This window comes from Ursus arctos, unplaced genomic scaffold (assembly GCF_023065955.2).
Source record: "Ursus arctos isolate Adak ecotype North America unplaced genomic scaffold, UrsArc2.0 scaffold_1, whole genome shotgun sequence".
NCBI classification, from domain to species: Eukaryota; Metazoa; Chordata; class Mammalia; order Carnivora; family Ursidae; genus Ursus; species Ursus arctos.
This window is the reverse complement of record NW_026622763.1, coordinates 99,631,717-99,644,351: the sequence shown is the minus strand read 5'-3', so window position 1 is coordinate 99,644,351 and position 12,635 is coordinate 99,631,717. Positions and strand designations below refer to the sequence as shown.

The following is a 12,635-nucleotide window of genomic DNA, read 5'->3' as shown; positions in this document are numbered from 1 at the left end:
CGAGAGACACCTGACTGCAGGCTGACCCTCGAGCTAGACATCCCCTCCCCTGTCCTTGGAATGTACTCTGCCCACCATCCCCACTTGGAGAGCTGTTTCCAAGGATGCAGCCTTGAGACAGTAAGGTGTGGTTGAGACCATCTGGATGGTATATATGACTGAGCCCCGTGATTCTGGCCAGCTGGTGCGGAGCTTGATTTGTCTTGTGGCCACCCAAGACAAGCCTTGTAAGTTGCCTTGCTTATTAAAACTGCCACCTCCCAATCTGGATTGGCCTAACTCTTCCTTCAGTCTCTCTTTGCCTTCCCTGTATGGGGGCCAGCTCATGAACCAACAACATCCAGCACAGATTCAAAGGGTGTAGATAAATTCCATCTCATAATGAGAGAAATAGGCAAGCCACAGTGCAAAGGGCTTTAGGGGAGGGGCAGGGAGAGGGATGATTGTGACCATTTTTGAAAATAATCTGCCACATTTCTAAGGCTGGGGATGATGGTATGCAGAAGTAAAGAATGACAACACACATCCTGGGTACTAACCAGTTCTGCCATTTGCCGTTTAACCAAGTTTGCAAAGATAAGCTATGAAGATTTCCTTTTAAGGGAGGAAAAGGGGTATCTTAACACCCCAATAAATACCTATCATTATATAGGGACGAGAGCCAGAGGCTCCATCACTATAGGGAGGTTCAAAGGTTTAATGAATTTTCAGACTTTTCTATATTGCTCGTCTACAGCTGTTTCAGTGATTTTGAAATAAAGTGAGTGATTTCAGAATAAGGACTTTCCAAGGCCTGCCTTGCTAAACATACCACCATAATAAAGTTTGCTAGCCAGCTGAATGAATTAGAAATATAAATGAGCTTCAATATGCTTTATCACTTTTGAGAAAATAAATCGAATAAGCAAAATCTACAGATACTCCAAATGGAAATGACTTAATCACAGGCAACATTTGATCATTTGAACATGGGAACTCCCCATTGAACATGCGTCTCCCCCTATCTTAGCTTCTTTCTGGTATTTATCGAGATTGATACATATTTTATACATGTATTCAAATTATGTACATTTTAGCCTACTTTAAAAAATCTTTAATCATGCCCTAAGAATTTTTTTCAGTTGCAACCCAGCTTTATAATTATCCTCTTTAATAGCATAATGTTTTACTATTTTTTTGATATTCTGGACCATAATTTAATTCACCAATTCTCCTGATGTGGATATGTAGGTTGCTTACCTTAGGGCTCAGAATCATGAACTAGATTAAACATGGCTTACAAAGCCTTCTAGGGATGGTTGTAATTCTTTTTCTGGAGAAAGAGTTATGTTTTACTCATCTGGGCCTTGTCAATCTTTTAAATTTTTTCCTGGTCATTTTTCTTGAAATGGTATTTATTAAGATCATTATAGAGGATTATGCACGAAATAAGGCACATATTTACGTACCTAATATTTCCACTCATTGCACCAAAACACCTCTCGGTTATTTCAAGAATGATTCCCCGCTCAGAACAAATCTGTTTACATTGTAAAGCAGCACTTTGAAACGCAGCAGGAGGGTGGGTGAGGTGCCCCGTCCCAGAAGAGAACCTTGAGAGATCTGGATGCAGTCCCAGCTCTAGCCAGTAGATGTCTCTATTTCATTCACCCGCTGTTGCCGGTTCCTCCTGAATGGGAAGGCTTGGGAGCAAAACTGATGGGTGGGAGGTTGTCCCATCCCTTTTGCCACCTTCCACCAGCCTCCTCCCTACACACCCTCCCACCCTTCGTTTAATGGTTAGTGGCATAAAGGTAATTGAAACAGGAGTGTCGGTTAAACACATTCTCTCTACCAGATCTGTTTGCAAAGTGAACTGGTAACAGAAAGCAATCTCTACAGAACTGAAGCCTTTTCTCTTTAAATAGCACCATACGCTGAACTAAAAAGCTGTATTACTGAGTCATAACAATTAATTACACTCCGAGGTGAGAAGACAGGATTTAACGCTCTAATGCGATTTGAATTTAGGCCGGTATCTCATCCCGCTGCTATTTAAAACAAAATCACTTTTCCACGGAAGCATCTGCAACTGAACATGATTTCAAAGCTTGAGTCTGAAGACATCTCTGGCAACCGAATATTCCCGTTTTAGCTTCCTGAGAGGTTTAATATGCACATTTGGATTTTCTAGATTTTTGCAATGAAGTGCATCGCTTTCTGCTTTGAGATTTGACAAAAGAGAACTAGGAGGCTGAGAAGATCTATTATTCTCATCAGGAGTTTTCTAGGTGTGGGAGGTGTGCAGGATAAGTTATGGGAAAACTAAAAATACCATCTCAAAACAGACCACATGAGCAAGCATCAGAGATGTATATCCACGGGGGGAGGGGTGAGGGCAGACCACCAATACCTCAGCGTAAGGGATTTACTGATAGGTCCAGAGCAAGCGGCAGGACCTAGGGAAGTGCCTGAGAAAGTGAGACCTTGTGCTTTTCAGGCAGAAGTTGGGGGGTCCTGTGTTCATCTGGGGAGACAGAGACCAGCCCCTGAGAAGCACCTCTGTGGCTCTGCCAGAGGCTCCTAGGACACCAAGGGTCCTGGACCTGCCAGGGTGGGTGATGCCGACCCGTAACTTCTTGGTCTGGAGGGAGCTGCCTGGAGCCCTGGTAAAGGAACTGTGGGAGGCCAGGGCCCTGGATCTGAAATCGTCACTGTACAGCTCTCCTCTGGGTGACTCTATGAACCTTGTGTTCCCAAGCCTTGGGGGATATGCTAGGAGGATCCGATAAGCTGAGGGCTGGATTCTGGAGTGCTCTAATGTCTGGAAATCATGCTACCTATGCACAAGATAGCACAGATCCTTCTGGACATAGGGTGTTAATTTTGAGAGTGCACAGGCGGCTTAGGACTCAGGCTGTGCACGTGTCCCAGTACCGAATGTTATCAGAACCCTTCTCCTCCCTGCCATCCCTGCTACTCCCTGGACCCTGCCTCTCAGGAGCTTTGGGCCCCCACATATACGTGCTCTTCCTCTGTCTCTGTTCTTTCTGTCCCTCAGATTTCCCACCATGCTCTCTGCCTGTACTGCATCGACCCTCCGGGCTCAGCTTAGCTTCCTTATCCTGCAAAGTTCCCTGTAGCCCCAGGCCCAGATGGTTGCTCTTTTCCCCAGGTATTGCATGGTCAGAGGACTTACAGGAACAAGTCAAGAACTGCTGCCCGGAAGTCATCTGAGTGTGCGCACTTTAAGCCACTCACTGGCTGTGTCACCTGGGCAGTGACCTAAATGCTACAAGCTTCATTTATCTAATCCATACGATAGGAATCTTGTAATACTTATCTTGCCTAGTTGTCAAGAGGACGGCAAGAGCCATGTTTAGGAAAGTAGTTACTTCATGGTGCGGACACTAGCTTGTGAGACCTCAGTCCTGGGAGCCCACAGGGGCCCCTAGCTTTGGGTTCTTCAGACCTCCTGCAGTCCCTGGCAGATCTCAGGATGGGGGCCTTGTGCTACTCTCCTCACCCAGGTATAGGCACCCTATTCCTCTGCCCAGCATGCCAGCTCTCTCTGTGTACGTCTTTGGGTCTTACTCCAGACATTTCCAGGGTCCCAATCTAAAGAAGCTCTCCTTTCCCCTTCTTCCCTCATCAGTTCTGTTTTATTTTCTCCCTAACATTTGCCGCCACCTGACCCAGTACCCCTTCACGTATCTTCTGGGTCATTGACCGGAGTCCCAACTCGAATGAAAGCTCAGGGAGAGGAGGAACATTCTCCTGTCTTCTGTTCTGCGCCTCTGTATCCCTCGGAACCCAGCATGGGGCGGAACATAATAGCTGCTCAGTTAACTCGACCAGGAAGAATGAATGGAAAGTCTGTCGCGCAGCACAGCGCCTGGCAGGTCGCAGGCGATTCAGAGCTCCCCGCTGTTCAATCGAAGCCCCCGTGCTCCAGGCTCTGCCCTCCCCAGCCAGTCGGTCCCCTCTCCCGACCCGGTCCTGCCCGGGGCTCCCGCGGGGGTGGGGGCAGGGCCGCTGGCTTTGGCCTCCCGGCTCTCGCGGCGGGATCTGGGGGCCCGGGGTGCTGGCTCTCGGGCGGGCGCCGGCCCCGGGCATGCTCAGAGCGCGCAGGTCCGGGCGGCGGCGGCGGCGGCGGCGGCGGCGGGGGAGGAGGAGGGAGCGGTCGCCGCCGCCGCCGCCACCGCCGTGCGCTCGCGGGCCCGGGCGGAGCTGCGCAGTCCTTTCGCAGCTGCGCCAGGACAGACGGCGCGCGGCCGTGCCCACAAGTTGCCGGCAGCCGAGCGCGGCGCCGCCTCCTCTGCTCGCTGCCCCCAGCGCCCACCCCGCGGCGGCCGCCCGCTCCGGGACGCACCTCCAGCGGACACCGACCCCAGATGTAAAGCGGGACCGCAGACCCTTGCCCCCCGGCGCGATTGAGAGTCTCGCCAGCGTTTCCTTTGCCAAACCCCGGCTGGAAGATGTGGCAGCCGGCCACCGAGCGCCTGCAGGTAAGGGGCACCCGCACGGCCGGGGGCCAGCCTGGAGGAGGAGGTGCCCCGGCCGCAGGAGCCGAGGGGGCGCCTCTTGCCCACTTGGCGGGGATTTACCCAGAGCGGTCGTGTGAGACGCATGGTTAAGAACATGATGCTGTCAGCTTACCCCAGCGCCAGGCACCCGACGGGGGCGAAGGGGTGATAAATTGACAAATGCATCGCTTCGGGCGTTACAACTTTTGTCTTGGGGCGTTTGTGTGTGTGTTGATAGATGTAAGATTGCACGTTCTGACCAGTAATTTTAGATTGCATTCCACTGACACAATTTACTGGTCTGGGGTTAGGGTTTTTGCATCCAGATTTTTTCTTCTTCTTTTTTGTCTCCATGAAAGACAGAACAAATGATTTGTGAAAGCCTCCATTACCATTATAATTTAGAAATATCAAACTTACTTTGGTTTGGTCATGGTATGCCTTTTATTTTATTTTATTTTATTTTATTTATTTTCCTATTTGTTGGTGCTCTCCTTTCATCTTCCCTGAACTTCAGTTCCCCCAGGTATTTTGAAAATCAAAAGTTAAGTTCAACCAGGAATACTTATGCTCTGGGTCATCCCATCAAAAGTTTTTCAGAGCTGTCCACTGAAATGATAGACTGCCTTTAATTTGGATTCTGAACAGGGTGTTGCGAAGGGGGTCAAAATGAGAAAAAGGGATGTTTACCGAAAAGAGCTCCTCCAGTGACGCTTGGGACCCTGGAATTGCCCAGACTGCAAGGTTTGATGACTGCCTTTTGCTCCCCAATATTCTCAAGAGAGGGGGTAGCTACTCTGCCAGATGAAATCCACTGAATCCTGCAGTGAAACTTTTGGCAGGCTCAGAGCCACATTGTTTCGTAGTAAACTTTGAAGAAGTGTTAAAGTGGTAAAATACAGCACCATTGGAGGCTGAGTGGGTCTGAAGACTTAGGATGTGGAAGGTTTCTCAATGAAAATGCAAAGCTCCAAATGCAGAATGCAGACTGTTCTTAGATGTTGGGAGAGGCTAACCCTTTGCCTGGGAATTCTCATACTGAGGATTAACCTGCAGAGGGCATTGCATTTAGCAAAATCAGATGCCCCCTATCCCATGTCTAAGCCTCCGTGGCCCTGTGGATTTGTGGGGAGTGGGTGCATATTAACAGAACCCAGGACCCCAGGCCAGTCCCCCAGGGTCTCAAACAAACTAAACAAAAAAAGGGACTTGTAGCCTTGCGGACAAGGTGGTGGGTGACTAACCTCTAACCTCCTCATCCTGGTAAGAGAGTATCACATCGAACTCTGAATGATTGACCAAAGGTAAGTGAATGTGTTTTGGTTGTGGCACCAGTTATCAATTGTGCATTTGAACCCCCCTTCGGTTCAGGGCATGGCTTCTATTCTAAAGGTAGGGGTGACTGAACGGGGTGGAGGGTAGCTCTTAGAAGTCCTTAGATGAGGCCAGAGTTCCTTGAGGTGGCTTTTCTCGCCTGGAGCTCTGCGCCTCTGCAAAGTTTGTGGATTTTTGTCTCTTGAAGTTATTTCTACCGGCCTGTTTTGTTTAAGGACTCCTGTGTGCTCCGGAGCACGTGACCCTTGGCAGGCGAGAGCTCTGGCTTGCGTTCCGCATGGCAATCGTTCCTTTACTAGAAACGTCGTCCTGGCTCCTTTGTGAAATGTACACATGTGTGTTTGGCACGAGTCTGGTTTATTACAGTTTGCGCTTGCAATGCATTTACTTCATTTTGAAGTGTCATGTTGAAAGAGCCGGGGTTTGGGCTTTTGAAAGCTCAGGTAAACATGTCTTATCACTGAGGAAGATCAAATCCCTGCTGGAAGGTTCTTCCCAACATGAGGCTCAGCTTCGTGCTCCCCCAATTTAAATTAGTCAACAAGCCCGGTTCTCTTTTAAAAGGTTCAGCTCAAGTCTTGCGATTATAGAAGTGAGCCAAATGGAGAAAAAAAATCTTCATAGTCCTGGCTTCTTTCCAAATAGCAGCTCAGCTCTTCTTTCAAAACACACAATTTGTATGCTTTTACTTTTCTTTTCTGGGGGAGGGAGTTGTTGAGGGTGAGGTGGTGAGTGAGCTGCGTGTAATAATATTTTATTTACATTCCTTGTGGTTATGTTTGTCACGGTCTCTGTTTGCTGTCTGGGATTTTTTCTTCCCCTTCTTGCCCTCAAGGCACCACCATATAGGAACGTTGGTTTCCGATTCCTTAGTGAATGGGATGCTTTATCTTGCCCTGATTCTGTGGCCATGGAGATGGTGATGGAAATTGTGTTCAATGGGGAAATAAATGATAAGTCCCACTCCTGAATGGAGTTACAGCCCCACCCTTCTTACACAAATCCTAACCTTCTCCTACAACCTCATTAATTTTTTTTTCTTCATCAATTTTTAATGCAAGACTTCAATTTAGATGAGCTGGAGTGCAGAAAATCCTTCAAGGAAGAATTCCCAGAGCTTCCTAATAGGACTAAGGACTCAGGAGCCAATTTATTGTACAAATACCTAGAAACAAAAGAGGCAAGGGAAGAAAAGAATGGCATCTTTTCTTAATTGATTTTATGAGTTCCTGCTAGATGATGCCCCTTCAAAGGGTCTGTGGCCCTGGGAGCGTGGCAGAACCTGGCTCAGGCCAGACAGTCACTCTCTAGCTAATTTGGGGCTGGCAACCAGCCTTTTTTGCTCAGGAAATGACATCTTTGATCAGGTTTGATTATCACTATCAATACTCACTTCTTTGCCAAACGAAATGATGCTGATGTTTCCCGATTTGAGGTGTAGCTGCTTGACCCAGATCCAGCCGGGGCGAAGCGACCTGTTGCCCCGAGCAGCGCTGAGCTGGATCATTTCTCATTCAGTCACACACCCCGCGGCAAGTTCATCTGCTCCCCTGAATGTTAAAACTTCTGTTGCATCCCACTCGAGCCCTGGCTGGGAGCTTCTGCCATTAAAAATATAATAGGATCAAAAGGGATGTGAAGATTTAAATTACCACCCCAACTTTTAAAAATGCATAAATATGGGCTCTTCCCTTTTCACCTTCTGTACCACACAGCGGACTTTTTTTTTTTTTTCTCTTGGAGGGACTCGGGAGAGTTATAAATTTTTAAAGAAGCAGATTTGAAACAGGCTTTTCTCAGAAAAGTGAAGGGGACTTTGCAGTAAAAAAAAAGGCTATGTATTGGTTTTTTTAACATAGAGATGAGATTACTTCTGGCCTTGGTATTTTAAAATTTGCATGGGTTTCCTAATTGTCTTAATTCTTGGGTAGAGGAGAATCTGTTAGAAATGACAGACTCATCCGTACAAGAGTGAGGAGACATTAGCCATAGAAGCGTGTATTTCCCTGGAGCATATGTCTTCAGTGAGCTCCCAGATACATTTTTCTGCAGGCCAGGAAAGGAGGAGAGCAAGAGAAAAATGAACGGAAGCTGAGTTTGAGACAAAGGAGGCCAACAGATCCTTGCCTGAGGGGTAGTTCTTACAAGGGTGGAGTGGGACGTGATGGTAGGAAGGTGTATGGGAAGCAGGTTCCGGTGAGTTCTAGTTGTGGAGTCAATGTGTAACTGTTTTCTCATGAGGTTTTTTTTTTTTTTTTTTTAAGATTTATTTATTTATCTGAGGGAGAGTGAGGGAGGGAGAGAGAGAGAGAGAGAGAGGGAGAGAGAGAAAGAATGAGCAGGAGAGGCAGAAGGAGAGAATCTGAAGCAGATTCTGTGCTGAGCACAGAGCCCAATGCAGGGCTTAAACTCACAACCCTGAGATCATGATCTGAACCCAGACCAGGAGTCGGAGACGTGACCGACTGCACCACCCAGGTGCCCCTTATGAGGGATTCTATAAAGGTTCCAATTTAATCATTTGCCTGTCTTCCCGGAGACTGAAATTTTTCCACGGCAGATCCAGAAAATGCAGAAGTTCAATCCATAAAGCTGGCTTTTGGCTTCTCAGCCTGGATCATTCTCTTGCACTCACCACTCTCCTTTTTATTCTCATTTTGTTCAGTGGCCAAGCATGAGCACCTTCAAAACGGGGTGAAATGAGGGCGGGTAGGGAGCAGACCAGATCCTGCCTTCTTTGGTTTCTGGTGAAACTCTGGGCTGGCAAAAAGGTTCAAGTAAACAAAACTTAAGTTTTACTGGAGCAAAAACTTTGGAGATTTTAGGTAAGAGCACTTTTGTTCCCCAGGATTACCTTTGCTTTCTCTGCCTTGCCTTAGCTGGTAGGTTTCACCTTCACTTGGACTGGGGATTGTTCTAGACTTGTTTCTCTATTATTATGTCCCTTTCACTTTTCCCCTGAGAAATGATGGAAGAACCCTTTACAGCGTCAGCTGGAGACCATTAGACCAAGCCCGCCGGGCAGAGAGAAGACTTTGGCAAATATGACACTTTTCCAGGCTGACCAAATTGACAAAAGGAACACAGATTAAGGAAGGTAATGACAGCGGCCTGTTGTTATAGAGCACACGCTGTGTGTGTGGCACTCCACTAAGGACTTTTATTTGAATTATCTAGTTCATTTATCTTCCATAGCTACTTTTATCACCATTTTATAGTGAAAGAAAAAAAAACAAAACAAAACCCAACAGCCAAAGATGTTAAATGATTTGGTCAGGGTTGGACAGCTAGAAATGAGTGGAGCTGGTATCAGAGCCAGGTGTTCTAGCTTCAGAACCTACTTCTTAACCACTACTCTGTCGTGCACAAGGATAAGACAATGCCCTACACATGCTGGGGCTCTTGTTACTAATAACTAGAATTATAGCAGTGGTGGTCCCAGTGGCTGCTTTCATCTTTCTTGTTGAAGTGGTATGGTTGCCTGTGCCGACAAAGGCTACCCTCTTTGGGTGGCTCACACCTCCAGGGGAAGTAAGCGGCTATGTCGTATTTTAGCTGAAATTCCCAGGTGCCATTCAACTGGAGCTCATGGCATTTATCCAGACTAGAGACCTTGAAGGCTGGTAATCAAGCCTGATCTTGTCTGCAGTCCTACCACATTTGGACCAAAACTGGGGGGAAGGGAGGAAGGAGGTTGGGGAGTTAAGGAACAATTGCTTGGAAATAAGTGGTAGGTATGCTTAGTGAGGCACAGATTTCTCACCAAATCGATTCTAGATTTTGCCATTCTTTCATCCCTCTTAGATGAGTAAGTACAAAGCCTTGGGGTTTATCATTTATAAAGAAACTTGGAGTGATCATTACTTTGAAGTCTTTCAGAAGCAGGATGCTATCTTACATCATTGGATCTTTCTCTGAGTTTGTCAGCGAAATCTCCACCAAGTGCCTTGCAAAATGCCAGCCTTGGAAACAACTCTGCCCCCTGGTTACCCATTGCCTAATTGGGCTGTTTAATGTTGACTGTACTGGGTTATCTTGGGGTGTTGGGCAACTTTTGCATTTTGTTTGATGTTCCAGATTGGCTCTCTCCTCCCTCCTCCCTTGGCACTGACTCCCATCTGAGTATGTAAATTAATCCTGTAAATTGGGTCCTGGAAGAGTCAGTCCTGGACAGACTGGGGAAACAGGCTCCGTTCCACAGGGCTGTTCGATTCCGCAAATAGTGAATAGCAGCAATGCAGGGAGTCGTTAGTGGTCAGCAAATAAAGGTAGTACAGAAACGCTCAGTAACACTGCAGTGTGCTTCACTCTGCCCCCTGCCCAAATCTCAACGGAGGCTTTGTTTAAGTACAGCATGAAGAAATAGTTGAGGTCGTTGTCCAAAGACCTCCTTGGAGTCTAGTGGAGTTAGTTACTATCATTTTATGTTAACTTTAAAAGGAGTTTTGATCCCAATTTAGCTGCCAACCAGTGACACAGCGTCAGAGTATTCCCCAGGTCCCAACCCTCAGGCCAAGAACTCGAAGAGGACAGTGTCAGGAATCAGACACAGACTGGCTTTGTGCCTTGGGCCTATTTCAGTGCTTCCAAAGTCTTGGGGAGCTCTCTCCCCCAATGCTGGTGCCATGTGGGGTCCTCATCTTGCTGAGGTCTTCTCTCCCATGCCTGATGGCCCAGAGCTCCTTCCTCTTCCCTCAGTGGCTGCCACAGTGGTCTTGCTTTGATAAGGGAGGTTTCAGCAGCGAGGAAAACACCACCTCCTGCTTGTTGAAGCTTAGATGCTCATCGAGTCTTTCATTACTTGCCCCTTCGGCCTTCTTAACTGAGGCCCTTACTGAGGGACCCAGGTGCAGACTCAAACCCTGGTCCCCTGTCCTACTCATTGCTATGGGTTAAGTTGTGTCAACACCTTCCGCCTCCCCGCAAACATATGCTGAAGTCCTAACCCTGCTACCTGGGAATGTTGCCTTGTTTGAAAATAGGGTCTGTGCGGATGTAATCGAGTTGAGTCAGTCTGGATTAGGGGAGCCCCCAATCCACTGATGGGTGGCCTTCTGAAGAGAGATTTGAAGGCACAGAGGAAGCACAGGAAGGAAAGCCTTGGGAAGACAGAGGCAGAGAATCGAGTTAGGCTTCCACAAGCCAGGGAATGCCGGGGTTGCTGGCAGCCACCACAAGCTAGAAGAAAGAATTGAGGGAGGGTTCTTCCTTAGAGCGTTTGCAGGGAGCACGGCCCTGCGGACATCTTGATTTGGGACTTCCAGACTCCAGAACTATGAGAGAATACATTTCTATTGTTTGAAGCTGCCCCATCTGTGGTAATTTGGCACAGCAGCCCTAGTGAACTAATGCACTAATGAAACCATATTGCTTTTGACCACATTCTCTGTATTTCTGGAAGCCTAGGTGTGCCTGACTTTCATAAACTGGGGCAAAATGAACGTGTCTCTATAGCGTGCTCTTTTTATACTGAGTGTGTGAATTTATTTACAGTGGATTCAGAGAAAATGAAAACAGACATTATAAAACAACTAAATTACTGCTTCTTTCTCCCTCATCTGCTTTGGTCAACATCCTAGGAACGGCGGCAAACGGGGTTTGTGTTGCTAAAGGGAGCGCCTCTGGAAAATATAGTAAATGTACTTCAAGAGGTAGTTAACTTTGGTCATTAAAATTATGGGATGTGAAGATGTTTGCTTTGAGGTGATCTCAGGGATTCTTTTCCAGGCAGGCGGAGACCAAGGAAGCCTAGGGTTTTATCCTCAACACAGTCCGGGTTGTCAGAGTCTCTGCAGGGTTTCTGGGTAGCTCCCCAACGGGGACAAGGGTGGGTTGACTTTAGATTCTATTCAGGGCCCCCCCCCCCCCCAGATGATGGTCTGGTTGCTTATTTGCATCTGGTTGGGTATTTTGTTTCGTTTTCCTTTTTTCACTTGGTAACGGTATAAATTATCTTAACGAAGAACCTCTTCCCGTTGCGGAACTCACTCTGAAGACAAAAAGCCGACGTCCCGAGGAGTCGTCACACTTGCTTTCCCGGCCGGCTCCTCTTGTCCACGCGGCAGCCCCAGGGAGGGCCGGGCGCCGGCTTTAGCGCAGGGCTGCCCGGGTTAGGAAGAGCCATCTCCCCTTTCGTTCTCCTCTGAGAAGTGGACCGGCAGGCGGGACGGGCAGGCAGGGACCCCGCAGAGCTGCCAGGAGGAGGCGGCGCCTTAATTGTCATCCTTCTGCGAGAACAGACCCGTCCTGATCCCTTCGTGACGGGTCCTTGCCTCACAGCTGCTGCTGCTTCGTAATTGTGGCTCTGAGGATAAACCCACAGATGGCGTCGCCCCGTCTTCCCGCCGCCTGCTTTGATGCCTTTCCAGTCAGGAACCGCTGGCTTCTGCCCAGGTGTGTGCGACGTCCCGGGGTACGAGCCACCGGGGCTGGGGCATCGTGGCGCCCCCCGTTTCCTCTCTGAGTGTGCTGTGGATATTCCCTGGGAACCGCGGGGGGCCGCGGGGCCATGGTGCTGAGGGGTGGCCGGTTTGTGTCGGGCCTAGATTCTCGGTAGCTTATAGTGCTGTGGGCGCCATCACAAAGCACCACAGGCTGGGTGCCTCGGCCACGGAAATTTGTGGTCTCCCTGATCCCGACGCCGGAAGTCCGAAATCAAGATGTCGGCAGGGTGGGTTCCTTCGGAGGCGGTGAGGGAGACTCTGTTCCATGCTTCCCTCCTCGCTTCTGGTGGTTTTCTGGAAATCTTAGCTGTCCCTTGGCTTGTGGCATGGTTGCCTGTCGGCACGTGGCGTC

At 48.4% G+C, this 12,635-nt stretch overlaps 1 protein-coding gene across 3 annotated transcripts in view; it reads left to right on the top strand.

The window, feature by feature from the left end:
• The first annotated feature begins 4,163 nt into the window (after positions 1-4,163).
• PID1 (phosphotyrosine interaction domain containing 1) overlaps positions 4,164-12,635 on the top strand; it is a 213,827-nt gene continuing 205,355 nt past the window's right edge. Inside the window, exon 1 of one of the 3 annotated variants that reach the window (XM_026491773.4) lies at positions 4,164-4,487. In XM_026491773.4, the coding sequence (XP_026347558.1) occupies positions 4,458-4,487 (30 nt within the window). In that variant the 5' untranslated portion in view covers positions 4,164-4,457. Of the gene's footprint in view, positions 4,488-5,831; positions 12,234-12,635 lie in introns of those variants that run through there. The other 2 variants (XM_026491775.4, XM_026491774.4) reach the window with 2 other exon arrangements.